We start from the raw sequence: 25,582 nt of genomic DNA on the forward strand, positions 1-25,582 counted from the left end.
CCAACATTAACCCATGTAATCCAGCCAGCTCCTCCAGTTTTGCAAAAGGATCTGGCAGCTGCTACTGGCAAGACATGTACCTCTCTAGAAGCTGGAGCAGAGGGGAAGCTGACCTGCCATCTCCTCCCTTAGCCAGAGTCCCAGCCCCTCTGGGAATGGGACCTCAGTACCCACCTACCCTGGCACATAACCCATCACCTGTCAATTCAGCACCTGGAAGAAGTTAGGGGATGTTGGAGACAAGCTCAGGCCTCCAGAAAGGCACTTTGTCCTGAGAAGCCACAGGGTGGCCCCAAGGGGGCCCCAGTGCAGGCTGTGAGGGGCAACCACTGGGTAGGTAGTGTGAGTGGTGGGCACGGTTGGCTGTGGGTCACACCAGCGTCTGCATGGCATGGTCCACTCCCGGGCAGAGTGGCACTGGGGACAGGCGAGGGCAGGCAGCTCTGCCCACGTGTGAGCAGAGATCCCCCTGGCTGGACCAGGCTTCAGCTGCATGCACATCTGACAGCATTCGCCCTGGTGCTGGGTGCTCCTGAGCTGGGGGAGCCACTGGGGAGGCACCTGGGGAGTTTAGGAGCAAATTAAAACAGAGCGAAGGACTTGGAGAGCTGCCAGAGTGTGGGGGAGCAGCACGGGCTCCCCGGGGCATTGCCAGGGTCAGGGGAGGGGGTGTGGGAAGCATGGGCTGTGGGGGCTGCGGTGTTGACTCCTGCTGTGCTGGAGCAAACTGGGATTAACTCCACTAACCAGAGTGGTGCCCAGGTGTGTGTGAGGTAAATCAACATCCCACACAGGTCCTTCTGGAGCAAGGCAGACAAACACCTGGCTGAGCCAACAAACAAGCTGCCTACCCCAGGGATGCAGCCCCCAGGTTAAGCTGCCTGACCCCTCAGCACCAGCTCTGGCAGTGAGAAATCCCATTTATCCTTTTCCTTTAAACTCCGCTTGCTGGCACTGGGTCATTCCCTTGCCGGGGGAGTGGGAAGGGCTGTGCCCTGGGAAATGCAGTGAGCAGAAGAGAGAGAGAGTTTCTTTCTTCTTATCTAAACCAGCAGGGAAAGATATCACATCAGGAGGACGCAGTAGAAGAGGAGCGGTTGCAATGCACAGCTCTCATTAGTGAGCCTTAGGACCTGGTGGTGCCACAGCCAGCGTGCGAGAGCATGCAAGCGAGAGAGTGAGCAAACGGGGGTCTCTGGACACGAACGTGAAGTACGGTTTTGCTGCAGCTAGAGGGCTTTGCTGCTGCTGCACAGCCCCGCGCACTGCCTGGTGCTCTGCTGCACACCCCAGCGCTGGCTGGGGCTCCGCCACGCCGCTCCCACCGCTCCCCACAGCCCACGGCTGGGCCCGCCGCAGAGCTGCTGGACGCCAGCCCACCCGGGTGACAGGCCGCGGCATCCCCGCAGCCGAGCTGCTGCTGGCCGCGGTCATGCCTGCCGCCAGCGCTCCACTTCTGCCGCCGATGCTACAACTTGGTGGGTGAGCCCTTCCTCCACATGCAGGTAAGGAACTGTTCTCGGATGGGCACATCACTGCTTGGAGCCAAGTGGGTGGCTTTCCTGGGGGGTCATGGTGCTCATCCCCCGTGTCGCCAGGCTGTTCCCATGGGGCAGCAGCAGGACCCCAGGAGAAGCCAGCCTGGCACCAAGCTCAGGTTGGCCCATGGGGGTTGGAAAATATGTGGGGGGCTGTAAAGCTGAAAGGCTGCACCCTGGAGAAACCAGGACAAAATTACCTGATCTGAGGCTCTGGGGTGGGTGAAATGTAAGGATTTCAGCAAAAGTTTTGGAGGCCAGATATGTCAGAGCAACTGCAATGGCACCTTGGACCCAGACAGCCATCAGGGCTCCCTCCCTGGGAGGCAGGTCAGCCCCTGGCTGAAGTTTGGGGGTGGTTTTCCTTCTGCTGAGAAGCTTCAGCAGCCGGTGGGAGCCACCCTGCCACTGGCCACCCCAGGGTGCGTCCCTGGGATGCACCTGGGCAGGGGAACAGTCCAGGGACCTCAATCGAGAGGGCCACTTTCAGTGCCATGAACTGTGGCAAGGAAACGACTTGCCTCAACAGCATAATCTCCCCATAGCCCTGTGGATGCCCTCTCAGATTGAATCTGGGGAAAGAGCCACACGTTCAGGAGTTTCAAAGGGAAACGCTTTCTGTCTCTGTCCGGCACCTGTTTATAATTCCTTCTCCGAAGCTGCTGCAGGTTTCACAAAAGCCATGCTGCTGTCCCCAAACCCACTTTACCGGGCTGTCTGCTTTGCTTCTGAAAAAAATAAATTCCCTTTTACATGAGCTCAGGATCTGCCACCAGTAGAAACCTTTTTCCCAGGAGGAAGGTAGCGCTATATAAATACCAGGGATAACCAGAGGAGCAGGGTCTGAGCCTGCCTGTAATGCACCAGGAAAAAAAAGCCTTGGTCCCCAGGGGATAATAGCTGGTTACTTTGTAGGCTGTCAGGAAAAGGAATTACCCAAGCCAAAATGTAGTGACTGCATTTCTCCAGCAAAAGTTTCTTGTGTAATGAAAATGGCTGTCAGAGCTAAAGCTTCGGGGAGCTGAATCCGCTTCACTTTGGCTCCCTGAACCACCATCAGAGGCAGGTAATAAACACCATTATTAAAGAATGAGTAATTTGCTGCAGCTCCAGCACACTGAATTTTTGCAGCAGATCCGGGCTTTTGCATGGTACCCAACCCCTCCCAGACCTCAGCCTGGCCTGCAGACGTCGCCATTGCTTGTGGAGAGGCAACCAAGCACTTGGCAAAACCTTGTCCACTAAAATCCTCCTTTGCCACTAGCAAGCTCGGCAGAACAAGCTCCAGAGGGGCCAGTCCTGCCCAGCCAGGCAGCATGTGGGCTGTACAGAATGGACCCCCAGCACGGGCCTGGGCACTTCAGGCCCTCGTGGTTCGGCTGCCCCCTTTACAGACCTGCTGCATGGGATGGGATGTGCTTGCAGCTTTCCAGGAGCATCCTTGACCTCGACAGGCAGCCCAAAGCTCTCCCCTTCCTGACCACCGCTCTGCCTGCTGGGTGCCTCTGGTGCCACCCCATCCCCACAGACATTGATACACTGTGGTGCTTCCTCAAGTCTCTCTTACCCCTTCATTGCCCTCCTTCCAATTTACTATCTATGCTTGGAATTGTTTTCCAGCTCCCTAGCAAGCATGGTCCCTGAATCAGGCAGACTTTGGCTCTTTCTGCCTATTTCCTAAAGCCCTGTACCCCAGCCTGGGACTGCCAGACACCGCTTGCAGGACATCGTTCTACTGCTGCTTTCAGGGGGCAATTTCAGGCAAGGTCATCATCCAGTAATTCTCTATCTGTAGAGTTAGAGATGGGTGAATGATTAATTTTTCTGGCTGAAGGTCCAAGCCATAGCATTAGAGAGGGAAAAAAACCCCTCCATTATAGAATTCCTCCAAATTGTCTTTCTGTTGCTGCTTCTCTTAGTTAAAAAAGCAGCAAACCAGCCCAAATGCTTTGCTCAGCCTGGAAGGGGAGGCTCCACTGATCCCCAGTGTTTTTTGGGTGCACCACTTAAACCAGCTTCCTTTTAAATTGAAACACTTCAGGTATCCTTTGAAAAGCAGAGCTGGTCACAGGATTGATCTCCAAGCTTTGTGTCTGGAAACTGAACTGCTGGCATGAAAAAAATTGTCCCAGGGCACAGGTACACCAGCTCAGAGATGAGACACCATGTTTGGCAGCTGCCTAGTGCTGCTCCACAGCTGGGCAGAGGTTTCTTGGCAAACCCTTCTGGCTCCCCAGCGCCTCTGGGGTGGGAGAGCAAGGCAAGACGGAGGGTGCTGGGGCTTGTCCGCACACAGCAGGGACATGTTTGCACAAGCAGGACGTCCTTGCTCAGCCCATGCAGGACTGCTGGTGCTGCTCAACCAGAGCAGAGCCACCTCCTGTAACATGCTATGACTCCGGATGGGAACAAGCAGCAGCCTGAGCCCAGTCCCAGGAAGGGCTGGTCTAAATCCAGCGGTGATGTGGGCAGGGAAGAGAAATAGGCCAGGAAGAGAGGAGAAGCATCCATATGGCAGAGGCAGGAGCAGCCCAGAGTGCCCCTCAGACAGGCATGGTTGGGACTTAACACAGACAAGGGAAAGAAAACACATCATCGTTTTGTGGTGTCTCTTTCCATACCATATGGAAGATAATTTAGCATCATCCTCTGCATGCTTCTGGCCCCCCAGGACTGTGGGACAGAAAAGAGCCATGGGAAGGCCAGGGGCAGCTGCTGCCTTACTTCTAGCTGTATTGCTGAAGACAGAATAAAGCTCTCCCATGGCTCCCGTCAGTGTGAACTGCTCCTCCTTAAATACAGAGGGCACATCTCCACACAAGGATTCCATTTCTTTGGCAATAACAAATATTAAAGAGAGGCTTCACATTTGGTTTGGCTTGCACCTATTGACTCGAGTAGTAATTTAACATCTTACAGTTTGTCTCAGGCTGTGGATGTTGGCCAGAACAACAAAAGAGTGATCTACTTATTTGCTGGAAGAGGAGATCAGCTTACTGCTGATAAATGCAGGCTGTGTTTAGAAACTTAGGGTTTGGGAAAGTAAGCTAGAAATGTGTCATCTCCACAGTGTAACTTCATTTTTAAAGAGAGAGCAGATCATTGGCAAATGAATTAAACCTCTGAACTGTAGAGGAGTTCTGTGAATCCCCAGGAGAATCAGGCCACAGTAAGCAAAGTGGAAATAGCCCTGAGCTGAAGGAAGGCAGACAGAGGATAAAATAAACAGGACAGTGGGGAAAGGATAGTGCCGGCATGCACGAGCCTTCAGGGCGATTGTGAATCATTTGAGTACAGATATGTTTTAAACAGAGACAAATGAGCAGTCTTTAACAGCCGCTTTACTTTACCATCTTCAATTGATAGGAGGGGGATTTGCAGAGAGATGTGAGGATGGAGTTGGGTGCTGCAGCTGAGCTGCTCTATCAGCAAGGTACAGCTGCCAAGAGGAGGACATCTCTCTGTCCTCTTGACACCAGATGCCAACTGTGTGCTACATTCCTGTCTTGGTCTCAGCTGGTGTGTGTCTCTCACCTGCAAGGAAGCCAGGTCTTATTTGATAGATCATTTCTGTGCTGGGTGGCAGGCCATGGCAGGAAGAGCATCACTGGAGTGCAGACCCCAGGCACGGCCCTGTGGCAGGCTGGGCTGGAGGGTTGAGGGGCGTAGGGCTGGTCCAAGAGCAGAGCACAAGGTACAGGTCTGGTCCAGAACAGAATATCTCTGCTCCCTGTGGGTGATGCTCACCTTGTGCCACAGGATCAGGCAGCCCAGAGTAATCTATGGGGAGGGAGCAGTGGAGAGGATGGAGTGTAGAGTCCCAGGACATCACCAACCATAAAGGGGACTTCATGGGCAGAAGAAGACCCTGAAAGTGGAGTTGATGGGATTGGAGCAAAGGGTACAGGTGAAATAGGGGAAGATAAGAGAAGAGCTTGGGAGCCATCTAGGATAGCCACCCTGTTCAGTTCAATACTGGGTATAAATGGCAACAGAGAAAACCTGAAATGAAATTGAGGACTGTAACCATTACCACAGGAAAATCAGCCATGAACAGAAGTACAGCTTGCAAGCATGAGCTTCTGTGCATCTTGCAGCAGCAGTGAGAATGTCCTGGTAATGAACACATCTTGGGCGACTTCTGTGAGATGTTCCTGACAGCACCGTCTTGGTGTCCATATGGACACCCTGGGCAGTGAGCCTGGCCTCAGCAAGGGACAGGGCATCTGTGTTGAAGGCATTCATGCTTCCCAGAGCCCCAGAGGTCAGTGAGTTTTGCCCCAAGTAGCTCTACAGGCGGAAATGTTTCTAAGCAGGCTTTCTGCACTGAGGGTAGGGTGCCAATACCCCTGTCCAGACAGCTTTGTGTGCAGCAGCCTTAGGGTACTTCCTTAGGGTTAAACCTCCTAGTCTCAGCTCATGTTTCCACAGGCCAGTGATTTGAATGCTGCGGCAGACAGGGGAATTCACTCTCCTTTGCCCCTGGGCTGGCATGTTGTGGCTGAGATGAGCAGTCAGAGCCTGACAGCCTCCCAAGCTCATCTCGCTGGCTGATGCCTCAAAGGCCTGGAAACACTGAATGACAGTCTCAGTAGCCTCCTCACATGGGAGTCATCACTCTGACCTCCACTTCCTCCCAGCAACCCTGCTGGGTCCCCAAACATGAATGTGAAGAAGCCACCAGTGAGAGCTATCAATCATTTTTGGTTGGCATCATGTGCCCCTTTAAAACCCCAAACGAGGGTTTCTTGTTGAGGGTGCTGCAGAGCACCCCAGGGTTGAGAAGACAGCCCCAGCATGGCTTTTGGCATCTCCAGAGCTTTCCCATCCCTGACCCCATTCTGGCCCACTTCCCCAGCACAACACTGCTGGCCAGGTTGCCCGCTCTGTTTCGCTTTGTCTGTCAGACACATGGTCACCCTGCTGCCCTCCAGCACCCTGAGCAGCCCTGTGCTGCCCCCTCTTCTCCCCGATCCCACACCTTCAGGAGACCCGCACCCAGGACAGCTTGCGAAAACTCCTGACAGCTGCCTTATTTACTTGTTTGTGTCTCCAGCTAAAAAAAGGATGCTGAGAGAGCCCAAACCTGCTAATTATACACCTAGCCACCCACACAACCATGTGTTTTATTACCATCACCCTCCATGCTTCCTCCTGCTCCCCCTTCCCAGCTCGGTGAGCCCTTCCCAGCTCTCCCTTGCATGAGGGGCACGGAGAGGCGCACCCCAGCGGGGCACGTCCCGTGGCTGCATCGGTGCCGGTGAGCTCCTGCTCCCGGCTGGGCTCACACCAGCAAGGCCGGCGCCAAGCCACGGGTGCTGTAGCCGTGCCCGGCGATTTGGACATACAGGCCCTGTGCACGCAGGCGCCGGCCCGGCCCCGCGGTGCTGCGGGATGCTCGGCCGGGAGGGGCGGGCGGGGACCGGGGGGCGACCGGGAACCCCGCGCTCCGCGGCCCCGGCGCGGTGCGGCGGCCGGAGCGGCAGCCCCGCGCTGCGTGGAGCGCCTGGGACATCTAGCGGCCACCTCTCCCAGTGCCGGGCCCTGCCGGGGTGGGTGCCGGCCTGGGGGTGCCCGGCCAGGGCTGGGGGACACGGTGGCAGCAGGCCACAAGCACCCTGCCAGCCCCGCTGCCCCTGATGCGCCATCGCAGGGTGCAGCCTGTTTGCAGGTACTCCCGGTTTGAGGCTGGGTGTTAGGAGCATGTCTTTCCAGTGTTCAGAGGCGATGGAGGACACACTGCTTCCCCGCTGATGCTCACAGGCAGTGATTGTGTCTTGTTTGCCGGCACTGGGGCTGGGGACAGGGTGGTGGGGGAGCCCACAGCCCCGCAGAGCCCCTGGCACAGCTCCCTCAGAAGTAGCCCGGCTCTTCCCTGCCAGCCACAGGGAAGGATCTGCTATTTCTTACCATTAGGAACAATGCCTGAACTCTGAGCACAGCTGGGTCGAAACACTGCTGCAGAGAAACATTTTTATCAGGCAGAATAAAGACTCTATTTCCACCTGGAAATTGCCCAATTTGACTTGCGAACCTTGAAAAGCAGCCCATCGCATCCCAATTCTCAGAGCAATTTAGTCTCTGTTGGAGCTGGGAGCCCATTGCTGAGGCACTGGCTCTCTACTTATCAGAAGATCAGAACAAGTGCTTTATTCTCTGCTTTCCAGCTCTATCAGCCCAGCTGCATAAAACTTGGGAATTAAATGCTCATCATCACAAACGCCTCAGCCTCCTCCCTCTAATCCATATCCACAGGCTCTGTCACCTTCGTCCTTCTCTCCTAGTCCTCCCCAACTCTTTCTCCGTCAGCAGTCCCTTTTCCATGCCTGTGGCCAGGGCTCAGCTTTCTTCCTGTCTCAGACGACACTTTTCTTGCCTTGCCCCATGCTTCTTGCCCAACATTTCCCTTCCCATCACTGCCACTGTCATGACTCTTTGCTTCTCTGTGTACCACTGCTGCCAGCCCCATTGGGGCTTTCACTGCCTTTTCCCTGCCAAAAGCTGCTTCCCCGACAGCACTCCCTGCCCCTTCCACCCCCTGGCCACCTCCTCATCTGATGCTCCTGGCACAGCAGCCTTTCCTGGGACGAGTGAAGGCTTTGTTACACCCCAGGGATGCCCAGTCTGCATGCTGGTGCTGTGCCCAAGGCAGGAACAGCAGCATGGAGACTGAGCATTCACAGCAGAGTTTGCACATTGGCTGGACATGACTGCTTTCACAGCCATGTCAGTGGGGCTCATGAAAGTGCTTCCTTCTCCCTGTGAGCTGTGCTTCACCCTGGGGGACTCCAGGCTGGGACGCAGCAGGTAGCACAGTATCACAGTATGTTTGGGATTGGAAGGGACCTCAAAAGATCATCTAGTCCAATCCCCCTGCTGGAGCAGGAACGCCTAGGTGAGGTTGCACAGGAACACGTCCAGGTGGGTTTTGAATGTCTCCAGAGAAGGAGACTCCACAACCTCCCTGGGCAGCCTGTTCCAGTGCTCTGTCACCCTCACTGAGAAGAAGTTTTTTCTCAAATTTAGGTGGAACCTCTTGTGTTCCAGCTTGATCCCATTACCCCTTGTCCTATCATTGTTTGCCACCAAGAAGAGCCTGGCTCCATCCTCATGGCACTCACCCTTTATATATTTATAAACATTAATAAGGTCCCCCCTTAGTCTCCTCTTCTCCAAACTAAAGAGACCCAGCTCCCTCAGCCTTTCTTCATAAGGGAGGTGCTCCACTCCCTTAATCATCTTCGTTGCCCTACGCTGGACCCTCTCCAGCAGTTCCCTGTCCTTCTGGAACTGAGGGGCCCAGAACTGGACACAATATTCCAGATGTGGTCTCACCAGGGCGGAGTAGAGGGGAAGGAGGACCTCTCTCGATCTACTAACCACCCCCCTTGTAATACACCCCAGGATGCCATTGGCCTTCCTGGCCACAAGGGCACAATGCTGGCTCATGGTCATCCTGTTGTCCACCAGGACCTCCAGGTCCCTTTCCCCTACACTGCTCTCTAATATGTAATTTCCCAACCTATACTGGAACCTGGCATTGTTCCTGCCCAGATGCAGGACTCTACACTTTCTCTTGTTAAATTTCATTAGGTTATTCCCTGCCCAACTCTCCAGCCTGTCCAGGTCCCGCTGGATGGCAGCACAGCCTTCTGGCGTATCAGCCACTCCTCCCAGCTTAGTGTCATCAGCAAACTTGCTGATAGTACACTCTATTCCCTCGTCTAAATCGTTAATGAATATATTGAATAATATTGGCCCCGGTACTGACCCCTGAGGCACTCCACTAGATACTGGCCTCCAACTAGACTCCGCACCATTGACTACCACTCTCTGGCTTCTCTCCTTAAGCCAGTTTGCAACCCACCTCACTAGTCTATTGTCTACTCCACACCTCCTCAACTTAGCTGTGAGGATGCTGTGGGAGACTGTGTCAAAGGCTTTACTGAAGTCAAGGTAGACCACATCCACCGCTCTGCCATCATCCATCCACCTTGTTACATTCTCATAAAAGGCTGTGAGGTTGGTCAAGCATGACTTACCCTTGGTAAAGCCATGCTGACTGCCCCTAATAACCCTCTTATCCTTGATATGCCTTGAGACGGCACCAAGGATAAGCTGTTCCATTACTTTTCCAGGGACAGAGGTGAGGCTGACCGGTCTATAATTACCCGGGTCCTCCTTCTTGCCCTTTTTGAAGACTGGAGTGGCATTTGCTTTCCTCCAATCCTCGGGCACTTCCCCTGTTTCCCAAGACTTGGCAAAGATCATGGAGAGCGGTCCAGCAATGACTTCAGCCAGCTCCCTCAGCACCTGCGGGTGCATCCCATCTGGACCCATGGATTTATGGATGTCCAGACTGTTTAATTGCTCCCTAACCCAGTCCTCATTGACTAAATCAAACTCCTCCATTGACCTGGCTTCATCTGGGGTCTCAGGGGTGCAGGGCTCCCCAGGACCGCCTCCGGCAGAGTAGACAGAGACAAAGAAGGCATTCAGTAATTCTGCCTTCTCTGTATCTTCTGCCACCAGGGCACTCACCCTGTTCATTAGTGGGCCTACGTTGCCTCTGGTGTTAGTTTTATCTGCTATGTATTTGAAAAAGTTCTTTTTGCTGTCCTTGGCCCCTCTCGCCAGCTGTAATTCTAAGGAGGCCTTGGCTATCCTAGCTGCCTTCCTACATCCTCTAACAGCAGCCTTATATTCTTCCCAAGTGGCCAGCCCCTGCTTCCATGACCTGTAAACTCTCCTCTTCTGCTTGAGCATACCCAACAGATCCCTATTCAACCACGCAGGCCTCCTGGCTCCCTTCCTTGACTTCCTACGTGTGGGGATGCTCTGATCCTGAGCATGGAAGAAGCAATCTCTGAATGCAATCCAGCTATCTTGGGCCCCTTTTCCTTCAAGCAGTCTTGCCCATGGGATTTTCCCCAGCAATTGCATGAAAAGGCCAAAGTTAGCCCTGCTAAAGTCCAGGGTTGCAATTCTACTTGCTATTCTGTTCCTGCCACACAAGATGCTGAACTCCACCATCTCGTGGTCACTGCAACCCAGGCAGCCCTCAACCTTTACTGCTTCGACCAGACCCTCCTTGTTAGTGAGGATGAGATCCAGCAGTGCACCTCTCCTAGTCGGCTCCTCCACCATCTGCATGAGGAAGTTATCATCAATGCACTGGAGGAACCTCCTGGACTGTGGCTGGCTGGCTGAATGGTCCTTCCAGCAAACATCAGGGAAGTTAAAATCCCCCACAACAACCAGGGCCTGTGACTGTGAGGCCACTCTCAACTGCCCATAGAAAGCCTCATCAACTTCCTCAGCCTGATCTGGTAGCCTGTAATAGACATCCACAACAGTGTCACCCCTGCCAGCCTGCCCCTTGATCCTGACCCATACACTCTCAACTCGCTCGTCATCCACTCCTGGGCAGAATTTAGTACATTGTAGTTGCTCTCTCACATAGAGAGCAAGTCCACCACCACGCCTGGCTGGCCTGTCTTTCCTGAAAAGGGCATAGCCATCCATGACCACATTCCAGTCATGTGAACTGTCCCACCATGTTTCTGTAACTGCCACCAGATCATAATCTCCCGACTGAACACAGGATTCTAACTCCTCCTGCTTATTCCCCATGCTGCGCGCATTGGTGTACAGGCATTTCAGGGAGTGAGCAGAGCACACCAATTTCTCCCTAGGGGCATAGGAGGCCACCCAGTCCTCATCAGTCTTAGAATGCTGCCCCACTGGGACAAGCCCAGCTACAACCCTATCTCCCTTCGAGCCTAGTTTAAAGCTCTCCAAATGAGCCCAGCTAATTCCTGCCCCAGCATCCTTTTGCCCCTGCGAGATAAACCTTTCCCACGTGACACTGTCCGGACTGGTGTCTTATAAAACCAACCATTATAAAAAAATCCAAAACCCTGCCTGTAGCCCTGCCTGTATCCATGCTGCTGTGCAGGCTCCTTGGGCTGAGAGGGTGCTCGGTCCACCCCTGACTGACACATTGTCCTGAGACCTGACAGCCCTTCCTTCATCCCCATATTCCCTCTCCCAAACACTGACTTCTCTTCCTGTGATGCTCTGCCTTTGCTTCTCAGCAGCCTTTGTGAGCTGCTTTTCTCTGGAGCAGAATCCCAAGCCTGGATGCCCAGAGGCAGGGGTACTGCCTCCTCCTGTGCCCTGGCAGGACTTGGGCCTCAGTCTAGAAGCCTCAAAAGAGCTCCTGAGAGCTTCCAGGGGGGTCTGGGCTCTGGGAAGGGTGCTAGCCACATCTGTGCTTTCCTGCTCCTTCAGGAGCGGGTCCACTTCGGTCCTAGGGCTATGGCAGCTGTACCTGTTTATGGTACTGCTTTCCATCATCCAGATCAGAAACAGGTGTTCATGCTCTTCCCTGCCCTCAGACCAGCCAGGGCACAGCAGCACAGCAGGGCACTGCTCCCCAAGGGCACCGGCCTCCCTGGGTGCTGTCCTGAAGGGAAAAGCCTTTGGCCAGAACGGACTAACCTCCTCGATCAGGAGCCTGGGGACATGCAACACAGTCACAACCTGCTAATGAGCCAGGGAAGGGAACCGGAGTGTTTGCTTGACAGGGCAATTAAATAATGATTGATTCCTGGAACAGCTACTTAATTCGTCATTAACTGAGCTTATCATAACCAGTGTCTGTGCTGAGGGCCCCTCTGAGGGCTGCACTGCTGCTGGCGGGGGTGGCCAGCAACCCACAAACCCCTCATGGGATGAGGGAAACATCTGGGAGGGTCCCAAGAGGACCTGGTCCACCACAGGGGATGTGGTCTAGAGGTGACATCCATGAAATACAGAGCTAAATTTGCTACACCTTTGTTTTCCTGCCTTATTTTTGCTCCTTTCATCCAGCACTGGCCTTGAGAAGCTCAGAGTACACAATGCAGTTGTGCATTTCCCACTCCACTGGGGAATGCTGCAACCGGCCAGGGGAGCGTGCGAGGCCTTGCCCCACCGAGTGGTTATGGAAGCCACTGTGCAGGGGGGGAGGCAGTTCATCAGGGAGTCAGCAGTCATTATTCTCAGCAGCAGAGCTGCAGCAATACTCCAGCTCAATCAGGGCACTGGAGTCTGCCTCCTCCCAGCTGTGCCCTCCCGCTGGGCTCAGGCTGTGTGTGTACCCTTGTACGTGTGGATCCTCCCTGTGCACCTAACAGTGCCTTGCTGCTGTCACCTGCCGCCAGTAGTGCCCAGACCAGCTTCATGGGGCTGATGGACCTGCATGCTATCCAGTCACGCTGGTAATGAGGACAGAGAATGGCCACTCTTTGCCAATTTTGTTTTTTACAGCTTTCTTGCTTTTGTCTGCTGGCTTCATTCCTCTTCCCTCAAGCCTGCTTATTACCAGGCTTACTTTATTACCAGACTTGCTTTATTACCAGTCCCTTTATTAAGTTCCTGTGTGGCTAAATTCACCGTAGGATCCAGATAATCCAAATGGGCTTTGGGGATGACAGCAGGGCTGGTTTGCCTCTGTCCTTCCCTGCACACAGGGAAGCACACAGGGCTGGTTCTCACCCTCCCTGCCATTCCCACTCCAATATAATATCTAACCGTCATCTGGTTTGATGGCCCTCATCCCCATCTGCACACCCAGATCGTCTGGTGAACACAGGTGTGCTTGCACACACAGGTGCATTCTCTATGCAATGAATGCAGTGATGTTGGTGACTAAGGAGCGGGAAGCAGCTCTAACCCCTCCGGCACTAGGACTCTTCACATCAGCAGGTGAAGGTGTCAGAGGCTGAGGTTTTAGCCTGGCTGTTTTCCAGCAGGGCTGAACATGCTGCCATAGATATGCTGTGATGCTGGCCATCAATGTCCCCACCCCAGTGATGACAAGTGCTGGAACTGGGTGCTATAACTAAACTTGGTGGTCCCTTTGCATATTTATGAGAAGCACAGTGATATGTCATTTTGCACTTTCCCCTTATCTCTTCAGCCCAATTATCATCCCATCCTGCTCCAGGGAGAGTATTGTTTCCAGATCCCAAGAGTGGAAGGCAACAACAAAAAGACAGTTTAGTACACATAAATCTTTTATGATTCTGGACTGTACAAGAGCCACAGACACTAGCATGGACTAAAATATTCTAGCTGTAGCCCTGCCCCATCCTGAAAGCAGACTGTGCCCCGGCCCATGGGCTGTGGGCTTGTGCGTCCTTGTGTTGGGCAGTGCAGCAACCCCCAAGGTCCTGGCCCTGCCATAGGGCTGGCTCTGGTGCAGCCTGAGGGACCAGAGAGGTTTGGGCTGTCCCTGTCCCCGCTGAGGGAAGCCTTCAGCCCTGCCCAGCCCACATTCAGGGAGGCTTCCTCATGTTTCAAAAGCATTTTCCTGTTGTTTCTTTTGCTACCTGTGCTGTTACGTTTCTGAGGTATATTCACCCTGGGATGTTTGTGACCTGCAAGCCCTCTCTGCCTCTTCCCCCCAGCCCAGGTCAGCCAGCCACCTCCCATCAGCCACCCTTCTGAATGCCCAAAGTCAGCAGACCCCATGTCCAGCAGCAGTCCAGCTGCTCAGACACACACTTCCCAGCGTCAGGCAGCCTGTCCACAGCCCACCTGCTGGCATTTCTCAGCACCTCCGGCACCTCCCAGCAAGATCCCATCCCTCCCTACCCTAGCTTGCTGCCAGAAACATTTCTTGAGGCGAGGCGTGGATGCCTTACCAAGACTATCAACTTTCTCTTGCTAGAGCTTGGCTTCTACTCCTGCTTGGGCTGCTGCTCTCAAACGACACTCACTCACTGGTCTCTCCTCACTGTTTTGTTAAAAAGTGAGGTATTTGATTGGAAATCTAATTTGCATGTTGATATAAGCAAAGAAGAGGTTCATGCTTTCCTTCCCTGAAAACCAAGATGAAGCTTTGTGCTTCTGTGGGTCTGTGCAGGAAATAAAACCGTCTGTGCTACAAATATGCATCTCCCTTAAATATTTTGAAAATACTTAACGGCCATCTGCTGCATGAGCCGTTACAGGCTTTATTAGTAAGGTGGGAGACTGCAGAAAGCAGAGAATGGTTTTGAAGAGGGAGAAGTAGAGGGCATTCACCAAAACACGCAGAGTTTTAGCACTGCAGGAGTGCTTTTGAATGGCTCCATTCTCCTGAACAGCTTTCCAAAATGTGGCAACTGCTGCCAGAACAAAGCCCATCAACAGGGCCATTTAAAACCAGGAATGGCACTCAAAGCTGTGCAGTATGACAGAGTTTGGCCAAGGGGATAAGACCACTTGGGCTTTTCACTCTCTGGAGTCTTCAACTCCAACTTCTTTATTTATATTTTCTTCTTGAGGACAGATTTAAACCCAAGGTGATGTGTTTTCTTTCAGAAAGCCTCATGCACCTCAAGAAACCCTGCAGCAGGTGTCAGCGTGTCTCTGCTACACAGCATGCTGCAGAGCAGGCAGCAGTGGAGGTCTCTAAGGAGGACAGGAACATTTGGGGTTGCAAGACAATAAGGTGGCATGGTTGAGGAGCTGGGAATGTGATAGAGAGTGCCTGTAAAACACGGGGCTTGGGATTGAAGAGCACAAAGTAATTGTTTCTCTCTCCTGGGGAACGCTGATATTTCACTACACGCTTTCTTTGTGCCAAGGTGGGTAGGGAAGCCAAAATAGCAAACGCTCCTCTGAAGAAAAGGTGTTGAAATATTTAATCTTGGAAATTTTCATGAAAAAATAAAAAATCAGCACAAGGTTTCAGCACTCTGAAATGGAGGAAGGGGGAGGGAGGTGAATTTTCCTGAGGAAGAAACCCGTGTTGACATTTGTAGCTGAGGATCGTGTTTGGACTCAGCATTTTCTGAAGCCAGTGGCCCAGAGCCAGGGCTGCACAGCTGCCAGCTGTACCTGAGGGTGAAGTTGGTTTAAGAAAGGGGACAATGTGATGAGTCATTTATTTAAATTGCTCTCTGTGGCCTCCCCTTTAACCTCCACATGCCTCCATTCCTTCACACAGCCGGCTGAGCATCCAACACTTCCCACTCCACCCTACACATCACCTCCATGCCCTCACAGCAGCCTTCCAGCTTCCTTTGATGGCCTGCTACTCTCATCCCATCCCAGCCCAGACTTGGAAGAGCCCTAGGAAACCTCCCTGGCACCTGAAAACCATTAGATGCATCTGTAATGCCTGAAAGGCTGTAATTCACTGTGTGGGCCTCCACTTTGGGAAGTCAGGGAAGCCCCTCAAGTGGCTGTCAGCATCTTATCTACTTCTGTGCTGGCTCTTCTGCTTTGTTGCAGCACACATTATGAACCAGCAGAAGAGATGCGGTAGGTCCTTTCCTGTCAGGCTGCATGTGGCCATCTCAAGATGCACTATAGATACAGCAAATCCTTGTCTTAATCCAGGCTGAATCAAATCCTTTTGTTGCAGGGCTGCATCCTTATCTTACTACCAGCTGGGGAGAGATGAAGAGATGCTCAGTTTGCCGAGATAGTGTTCAAACCATGGAGTGGGGGAAGGGCTCTTGTTTTCTCCAGCATTGCCAAATCTTTCTGTTCCCAACAGTCTCGTCTTGACATCGGCTCCACATGGGCAAGAGGCTTTTCTGTTCCCTTGTCTTGCTGAAATAACAGCCTCCTCCCTCCCACTCTCTCTGCTTCTGCAGGATCTCTTCCCCCACCATCAGCAGCATGGAGAGTGTGCGTGAGCTCCAAAACCCGCTCTTGGCCAAGGCCAATGGGCATCTCCACAGCAGCTATTCTTACCACCAGCATCACAGCCAGGACTATCCCAGTCACCGCTGCCAAGGGAAACTGTATTCCTACATCTTCCAAAACACTGGCAGTGCCAGGACTCACCAGCTGCTGGATGCCAGTTCCCTGCAGCTGGCCGTTGAAGCCTTGTATGGCCCAAATTTCATCCTCGTGAAGGATGAGACCACTCTCAAGACCAAGGACAGCAAGTCAGAAAACTGCGAGACCACCTTTATGGAAAGCAAAGAGTCTCCATCAGAGGGTCCCGACGGGCATGACGCACAAGGGTCTTGCCTTGTAGAGCGCGACATTCGCATCCAAACTGTGTCCTATGAGGTGGAGGAAGAGGAGCTCCAGGAGTATGAGGTAAGATTTTTCAAATGGGATGGCATCAAACTCCTCTGGTAACTCTGCCCATTGGCCCAAATTCTTAGTTATTCATTCTCCCTCTTTCCCCAGAGCTTCCCCCCAGACCCTGCTATCTTCTGCCTCACCAGTCTCTCCCTGTGCACCCAGTATTTCTTCTCCCTCCTTATAATTTCTGCCCTCTTTTCCTTGCCACAGACCGCAGGAGGAGGTGAGCTTCCCTGAGGGCAGCCTGGCTGCATGCTCCCTGGGTGCGAGGGGGAGATGATGCTGGTTCTGCAGGACCCCTGGGTTATGGGGATCCTTTGACAAGGCACCACCATGGCACTCAAATTAGTGGGAAATAGCAATCCTTGCATAACAGCAAAACACACATGCCTGATGGCAGCTGCCAAGAGAAAGCTTTATAGATAAACAGAAGATGAATCTTGCAAAGGAAGAAGGAGAGCTGAGAAAGCAGCCATGTGCTGCATTCTGTGCCCCACCTCAGCAGAGGCTGAGAATATCATCCAGGACCTTGAGAGGCAGGAGCAGGTCCCCAGGGCCTGATGGAACAGATGTCTGATGACCCAGCACAGCTCTGCTGTTTTTAGTGATGGTGGCAGCAGGGATGATCCCACCTTTGCATGCCTTCCCCACCCAGACACGTCACTTCCAGGCTGAACTCCCTCTGCCCAAATGCAGGAGGGCTGCCTGCAGCTGCCATGACCAATGCACTGGCTAAGGGGACAGGACATCTCACCCCTGTGATGGAGGCTCCAAATCAACCGCCTTCCCTCACTCACTAAATTGGTTTAGTAGGATATTGATCTCCTAGTCCCTAATGGGGATAAGGCACTTTGTTTAAGTTTGTTTAAGCTGACAAGCAGCCAGTTCCGCCAAAGCTCGAGATATTTCATTTTAAGACTATCTATCTACCAGGGAAATCCCAGACCCCCAGCAAGTGAGCTCAGCATTTGCTCTGGCAGGGAGCCGAGAATCCACTCTGCTCCTGAATTTGCTGAGCTACATTTTTTCTCATCAAGCTGGGCTGAGGAGGCTAAAATATTTTTGAAAGCCACTCCTTGAATTCGTAGGTGGGAAAAGTGTGAGAATATGTGATGGGGCCAGAAGAGAGCAGGAGCTGGGAGGAGGGGGGCTGAGACACAGCCTGCAGGGGAGGTGGGCATAGGTTGAATCCATCTGGTTTTTCAGAGTGACTCCTCCAGCGACAGCGAAAGCGAGGATCATTTCCTGATGCTTCCCCCCCGGGACCACCTGGGCTTGGCCCTTTTCTCCATGCTGTGCTGCTTCTGGCCCCTGGGGATCGCTGCCTTCTACTTCTCCCAAGGGGTAAGAGATCCCTTTGCTTGCCTGCATGCACAGAGTGCTGGAGCAAGGGCCCCGCAAGCCATGGCAGCCCTCAGAGGGGACTGGGCAGCTTTCTGGCTCTGAGTCTCATCTCTGTGCCATTCCCAGACCCCTGAGGCCTGAGGCAAAGGGTGCTCCCGGCTCCTGGATGTCTTCAGCACAGCTCTAAGGTTGCAAGTCCTCCAGCTCTTGTGTGAGTTACTGGAAGTTAGGTTTGTCTTTTGGGTGTTATTTAGGGAACTGGGGGTCCCTTTGGCCCCTTGTCCAGTTTCTCACCCTCTGGCTGGGCTCAGGAACAGGGCATTTTCCCACTTGCCCTCCCATTCTCCAGTGGTGTGGAGGTCCTTCATCATGACCCAGTCCAAGGCAGCTCATGCCCCAGGAGTTAGGCTGCACTGGAGGCTGGACACAGAGGGGAGCCTGCACTCCATATCACACTGCAGCTCCTCCGCTACACTAGTTTCTGACATGCATTGGCTAAGCTAGGTGAGCCAACACCAGACTGACAGAGGTGGGAGAGGGTGGTGGCCCTTGGGATGCACCAGTTTAGAGGAGATGCTGCCTTCTCGAGGGCTTAGCTCAGAGCCAGGGCTCAGCCCAGAGCCAGGGCTCACATTGCTGTTGACCCAGAATAATTCATGCAGAGCCAGGGAATTTACTCCACGTTTGCACAGATGCTGCTGTGCCAAGAATAGATGGGGGGAGGCATTAAGAAGTTAAAACAAGAGGATAGAAACAGAAATGAAAAAAATATATAACATGAGTACTCGGCACAGAGGCAGTAAGAGGCAGGGGAAGATTTCACTGATTAGGACCTTGAGGAGTGGCTGATTTCACATTTTTCCACGTGGTACAGGGTAGCACGGTGTACTCTCCATGTGATGATGTACTTGGTACTATTTATATTTAGCTCCATTTGCTATAACTACCACTTTTGTTCACTCACTGATGTAAGGACCATCTCTTTATTCAGTGTCTGCGTACAGTGGGTGCACAATGTGTGCGTTGATGTCCACATGGCAACTTGAACTTGAATACTAAGGGTAACTCTGAATGTGTCCAGAGCGCTCACGGAAACTGAAAGTGTCCAGCCCAGAGAACCAACACCCACATCTGCCTCCATCGCTGGCTCCATCAACCCTTCTATGGCAAATAGGCTTCAGCTGAAAACTCCATGCAGGCAAACTCAAGCAGCAGCACAGGCAGTCTGAGGTGCTGTGCTGTCTGGAGTCAGCTCCTGAGACCAGGCAGTACTCGTTATGTGTCTATATAGGGTATATTTGTACCACGCAGCCATCCCCCCTGTGCACAGACCATTTGCCTGGGCTTACAAGGGTCCAGCCACCCACTTGCAGCTCTGGCTGACTGCCCAGATGGCTGGGGTTTGCAAAGGGCCAAAGCCATGCCTCCCTTAGAAGCAAAATCCACAGGGAAATGTGTGTAGGTGGCACTGCTGTGCTGAGCCCTTCCAGACCAACAGACACCTTGCTGTCCATCCCTAGCATTCATGGGACACAGTGTTCAGGGGAGGGCGACCGACTCAGCAGTGAAGCTACTGAATGCAGACTAAAAGTCCAGGTTGGCACAGCTGTGAACAAGTGTTTCTTCTCCTTCCAGACCAGCAAGGCTGTCTCCAAAGGAGATTTCCATCTGGCCAGTTCAGCTTCCCGACGAGCCCTCTTCCTCGCCGCACTCTCCATCACTATCGGCACAGGAGTGTACGTTGGGGTGGTGGTAGCGCTGATCGCTTATCTCTCCAAAGGGGGCCACGTATAGCTGCCACCCACATGTCATCGCCGTCCTCAGTCACCGGCCTTCCTGGGATCGAGCTTTCCTGCAGAGCACAGGTTGCCAGTGCCTCCAATGGCTGCTTGCACAGCAGGACCCCAGCACGGATGCCCTGCGCAAGCTCTTTCCCCTTTCAGACAAACAGTAGACCCCTGTTCTCCCCAAGGCCATGGCGTGCCACCATCCGACATCAGGAAATTGGGCACTGGCCTGGCTGCTGGGACCAGGAGGAGCATATTTGCCTGGTGGAAGACGTGCAGGAGAGACGCTACATGCTGCTGCTTAGCTGGGATCACCACACATGCTCCGAGGCCATGGTTTACCCTCCCACTGCTGGTGCCCAGGCTTGGCCCATGAAGGGGGCACACAGGGAGGAGAGGGGACACGGTGTCAGGGAGTGACCCTGGGAGGCTGGAGTCCTGGTGGGATCTCCAGACTCCTGGGATGGAGACAACATTCCTATTTCAGTGCCACGGGATAGCACCTGGCCCCTCAGCTGCAGCAAAGGAGGACACAACCTGGACATGACCAAAGGGCGTGTTCTACACATCCCTCTGCATATAGACACCTGATCCACAGGAGAGCATCTCAGTTGTCGGCCCATCCCAGATCAGAAATAAGGAGAAAGGCAGGCTGGTGTTTACACACTGTCACTCTCATTGCTGGAGCAAGGTGGCAAAGACAGCAAGGTTTTCTCAGCATTAATTATGACTGTATGATAATTGCAAGTCATAGTCCCCAGAAGTTTGGCATCCCACAGTAATGAGCCCTTAAAAGACTTGTAATGGCAATTTCTGCCCAAGAAATGACCTGGGAGGGGTGGGAGAATGGGATTGAAAGAAAAGTCCAGCATGACAAGCAGAGCCTGGGGCCAGAGTGCTATATGAGAGGGGATGAGATCCAGAGAGGGGGAAGACTTTGAAGGACCCCAAGACACAAGGGTGACCACAACACACTTCATCCCATGCCTTGGCGAGAGGTATCTCCATCCATTCAAAAGCTTCTGCTGACAAGGAAATCCCATGCATCCCTGCTTACATCTTACTTTTGCTAATTTGTATATTGTCAGCGACACATCAAGTGCTTCAGAGGCGGGTGTGAAACCAATGACTGCCCCAAAGGGCTGGCGTTACAAGGCCCTGCCTCACCCTCCTCCCCAGCATCCACTTTGACCCTCCTTTGCCCTGGCCATGGTTCTCCTGCCACATCCTTCCCCACATGCAGAAGCTGCAAGTAGACTCTGGGCACCCATCACTCCCTTCCCAGTGTTTCTGGGCAGGCTGCAGCCGGCTCTGCAAGAGGTGCAGCATGTTCCTCCAGCTGGGTGCCATTCAAATGTACATTTCATTCTAAAGAAGCATGTTGATGTCTTCGATTGCTGTTGTATTTGAGCCATAAAAGAGAGAAGCACATCAGAGACCTGTTCAGAAGCTGGTCTGAAAGTTCCCATTACGTTTTATAACGTGAAAGAGCTAATAATAAAAACAGAAAAAAACACTTTGTTTATAAGGAGATGGAGCTGGCTAGTGAAGAGGTGAGCTTTGCAGAAGTCATGAGCTCACTTAAACCTGGAGGTGTTTATGCGGTTCCCGAAGGAAGTTATAATCCAGCTGGTGTCTGGGCAACCTGGAGGGAGATGTACTGCTTTGTAGATCTCAGAAAGCAGCTAGTGATGGGAGCAGGATGGTAATCTAGGCTTTTTGCCATATTTGGATGGACAAGAATTAGGGAGGGAGAGAGAGTCTGGAGCATCATATATGTTCTGGCTGCTCTGTGTATAGTAGAAGCATAAAATACAATGTGCCTGAAGAGGTGCAGAAGAATACAAACATTGTGGGGGAATAAACAGGTCTTGCTTCTGATAGTGGACAGAGGGAGACAGAATTTGCAGGGCAGGACTGGGGTGTCCGGCAGAGATGAGGTGGCTTAGAGGGGAGAGGTTGACCTCACCCAGTAGCTGAGAGATGGGTTTCATTCCCCCCTCCTCTGTGTGCTCAGCCTTCCTGGGCATCTGTCCTTCCAAATAATGGAGCAGGACAGGAGCACGATTTCAGGAGAGGGGACATCCATGGTTGCCTGTGCAGCAGGGGGAACCAGACTCACTGTTCTCCCAGCTCAGTGCTGTCCCAGCTAAACCCTCCCCACCTTTCCCCCTCAAGCACCCCTCAGCTGAGGGTCAGGTGTGGGGCCTCCCCACCAGTTCTGGTCCAGACAAAACCATTGGGGCTGCCAGACCAGAATCAGCAACAAGAAACTGCATTTGCCATGAATTTGTAGTTCTGCAACCTGGCTCCCTCCAGGGGCTTACCTGGGTGAGGGACCAGCAGCCCCCAGCCTGCTCCATGTAGGCACGCCATCCCCCTGCACCCCAACCCACCTCCGGGAACACCACACAGGGAAAGATCAGGCTAAAGGGCCAACAGAATTAAAATGTTTTCCTCTAATAGCCTGAATCTCTGATGATCTTGTCAAAGTAGAGGGGAAGGGGCTGTTCTGGAGCATCCCTAAGGGGGGCATTATGCAAATGGAGAAATTAGTTGGAAACAGCCTGAAGGGAAACATGTGCAAATTGAAATTCGAGGACCAGCATGGGGACTGCTGCTGAATAACTTATTATAGACTCACAGCGTCTGCTGCAGCCACCTCAGCAGAAGGGAAGGAAGCAAAAAGGCAACAAATCTCAGCAGTCAGGGAAGACGTGAGCTTTGGAAATTTGATCAAGCTAAAAAAATACAAATGTTAAACTAAACCCTACCAGTGGGTGTGGAAGAGTTGACTCTTCTTCCTTCTGTCCTCCCATGGGAGGGGTTCCTCTCCCACCTGGGAATCCCAGCCCCACAGCAGAGCTCCTGATCTCACAGGGCATACTCAGAAATTTGGGGTGAAGGAGGAATAGCCTCGAATTCTGGCGTGGCAGCATTTCAAGCCCAGAAAGGAGTGTGGAGGCATGTCGCAGGTGTGGCAGGCAACACACAGGGCAGTGATTGCAAAGACGGTCTGTGCCCGTGCAGAGGGGAGGTGGTGGAACAGCATTCCTGGTGGCTGACAAGGGAGGATTTGGGGTTCTCTGAGCTAGGGATAGAGGCGGGGGGTGGTTAAATGGTGATGTCCTACAAAGGTGTACACCACAACCTGATGTCCTTCCCCACACCCTGGAACTTTCTAAAAAATAGATAGAGATGCTGAAGAGTCCCATGGTACACCAGAACAAGCCCCTCCTTCTTCATTCATGAGTAATTTGTTATCCTTAATTAGGACATCTATTTGCAACCGAGCTCCCCGCCAGCCAGCTGCAGGTGCCTGTCCCTTTGAATGCAGGTGCTGTGTAGCACCCCCAGCACAGGCACAGTTCTGCAACCCCCTGGCCCCAGCAATCCTGTCTCATCGCCCTCCTGCTCGCTGTTCCCGAGGTGCCCCTGTCCTGGCCCCATTGCCGCACAAGCACCCCTCGCCCTTAGACAGTGACACCGAGAAAGTCACCAGAAAACCCATCCCCTGCCCCCTCTCCCTATGCCCAGACACCCCACTCTTGTCTCACACACTGAGCAGCTTTTGAGTTGCAAGAAGCACCACCACCAGATGTCCCAGGTGCCCTCCCTGCTGTGAGGAGAAGACCCTGGGGATGGAGCCAGCCCCACTCCCCATGTCTGACTGAACATCTGCTCCATCCCTTCCCTGCCCTGGAGACGCTCCTGGTTCAGCCAGGAGCGTGGTGAAGTGCTGTCTGGGATGCGCTGGGCTTTGTTTTCTTTTCTCAGCAGTGGAAAACGTGTTGTCTTCCGGCTTGGGCTCCCTTCATAACCTTCACAACACCAAGGTAAGCGCCTCCCCGTGGGCCTTTCTCTTCAGAAGCAACTAAGGATGGGGCAGACAAAGCCCGTGACAAGGGCAAGGATGGCCTTTGAAGCCTCCCTCCTTCTGAGATGCAGTCAGAAAGAAACCTGCCGAGGAAAATGGAACCAGTGCCTCAGCCACAGAGCTGAGCAACCGATGCATCTGAGCCACTGCCTGCTTCTCTCAGCTCTGCTCACACCACTCACCTCTCAGCAAGTACTGCAGCGTGACAAAATGGGGCCACTGGCTGCACACCAGGACTGGGGAGTGCTGATGAGGGATACAGGGATGGGGCCGTGCTGGATCTCACTCCTCTTCCCCAAGGGATGAGGTGAGATGATGGAGGAAAAAAGCAGATAAGCCAGTGTGGTTTGTGGGGGACACAAGAGCTCTGTGGGACCCCATCCCCAGCTGAATGGATCCACTGGGGCACTGGTCCTCCTGCATCCTCCCAGCCATCCTGTGGGCAACGTGGAAACAACTGGGGCAGGACACAAGGTCTCCTGCTGTGCTCCCAGCACCTTCATCTGCCTGGGAGGTCACAGCCACTGGCAGAGGCAAAGCTGCCGCCAGCTCTCCAAGCAGTGCCCGTTGGTGGAGTGCAACTGCAGCCAGTGCTGGTGGTGCATAAATGCCTCCATTCTCCCCCCATCTGTCCTCTGGAGGCTAGCAAGAAATGAGACATAGGGAAATAAAAGTGGAGTAAGTCCTTCGCCTCATTTAATGGCACAGCCAGTGTTTTCCCTTCACAGCAATCAAGTAAGGAAATAGCTAATTATCTGAGACAGGCCAAATTTTCTATTCCTGTCCCCCCCAAAAAATAAAAAAAAAGCATTTAGCAGTGCATCTCTTCACCTAGCTTATCATTTACCCTTTGCTCCCCAAAACCAGCCTGCAGCAGCAAGACTGCAGGGAGGCACAGCCTATGGCAATGCTAACTCTCCTGGGGCTGGCAGGAGAGGATTTTTGCAGAGAGAAGCCAATTAAGACCCATCACTCAGACATCCACTACTGTGAAATCAGGAGGGTCGTTACATCTCCTCTCCCCACAGACACCAGCTCCCTCTTCCACAGCCACTGGTAACCACACATGCAGGAATGCCCCAGTGTGGCTGAGCTGTCCCCATGGGGCAGGAGGACAAGCGGTGCCAAGAGAGGACAGAGTGCTAGGTGGGGACACCTTGCTAGGACGAGGTAGATGCTGTCCCCATGGCCCACAGTGAGCCATGGGGCTTGCTGTGACATCTGGGGAGAAGGTGGTCAGTGACAGCGATGCACCCGAGTTAGTGTCATCCTCCACTGCTTATCTGTCCCTGCTGTGGCATGGAGGGACTGTACCCCTGCACATCCCCCTCTCCCCTTCCCCTGCAGTGTCCAGGCACAGTGATGTTTGGGGACCCCATCTGCAGATGTGCTGCTCCGCTGAGCTGACTTCATTTTTGCCATAGCTGGTGCCCGGGCTGTACCTCAGAGCCAAGGGCTTTGCAAGGGAACCACAGCTGCCCTTTAGAAGGTGTATCTTAAAAACACAGTTTAAATATCCTCACAAGTCATCCTTCAGGGGCTTTGGAAACTCAAGACTGGCAGGCAACAGACAGGGTCTGGGTCCATCCCTCCACACCAAATGGGCAGGAACCTCCCTTGGGCCAAGCTCCCCTGATCAGAGGAGCTGCTGCTGCCTCTCCAGCCATGCCAGAGTGGGACAGGACAGGGCCAGCAGTGGAAGAGCCTCTCTTCTCCCTCCACCACACTGCATGGCCAGGATTTTTCCACCTCCTCTTCTCAGCAAGAAAAAGCAGCAGTCACCTGGGTCTTTGAGGAGTGGGGCACATGGCTGACTTCCACTGATGTTTAACATGCACTGCTTAGGTGGCATGGGGCTCCTTTTGGCTACCAACCCTCAGCCATGGTGCCACCAAGGTCTGCCCTTTCCACCCACTGTCATCTCCACTGCCTTAAAGAGGCTGAGCTGCTGGCCTTTC

The 25,582-nt window shown here is 53.2% G+C and overlaps 1 protein-coding gene across 1 annotated transcript; it reads left to right on the top strand.

Moving 5' to 3' along the window:
• The first annotated feature begins 989 nt into the window (after nt 1–989).
• SYNDIG1L (synapse differentiation inducing 1 like) lies at nt 990–24,306 on the top strand. The gene is made up of 4 exons (XM_005502335.4): nt 990–1,505; nt 16,175–16,628; nt 17,823–17,960; nt 19,596–24,306. The coding sequence occupies exons 2-4, from the start codon at nt 16,200–16,202 to the stop codon at nt 19,752–19,754; spliced, it is 726 nt and encodes a 241-aa protein (XP_005502392.1). The 5' UTR covers nt 990–1,505; nt 16,175–16,199; the 3' UTR covers nt 19,755–24,306.
• The last annotated feature ends 1,276 nt before the right edge of the window (nt 24,307–25,582 follow it).

Source organism: Columba livia, chromosome 5 (assembly GCF_036013475.1).
Source record: "Columba livia isolate bColLiv1 breed racing homer chromosome 5, bColLiv1.pat.W.v2, whole genome shotgun sequence".
NCBI classification, from domain to species: Eukaryota; Metazoa; Chordata; class Aves; order Columbiformes; family Columbidae; genus Columba; species Columba livia.

Coding starts and splice junctions, on each gene's coding strand:
- SYNDIG1L (XM_005502335.4), top strand. CDS start 16,200: ATGGAGAGTGTGCGTGAGCTCCAAAACCCGCTCTTGGCCAAGGCCAAT. Junction 16,629..17,822: donor AGGAGCTCCAGGAGTATGAG/GTAAGATTTTTC, acceptor CTGGTTTTTCAG/AGTGACTCCTCCAGCGACAG. Junction 17,961..19,595: donor CCTTCTACTTCTCCCAAGGG/GTAAGAGATCCC, acceptor TTCTCCTTCCAG/ACCAGCAAGGCTGTCTCCAA.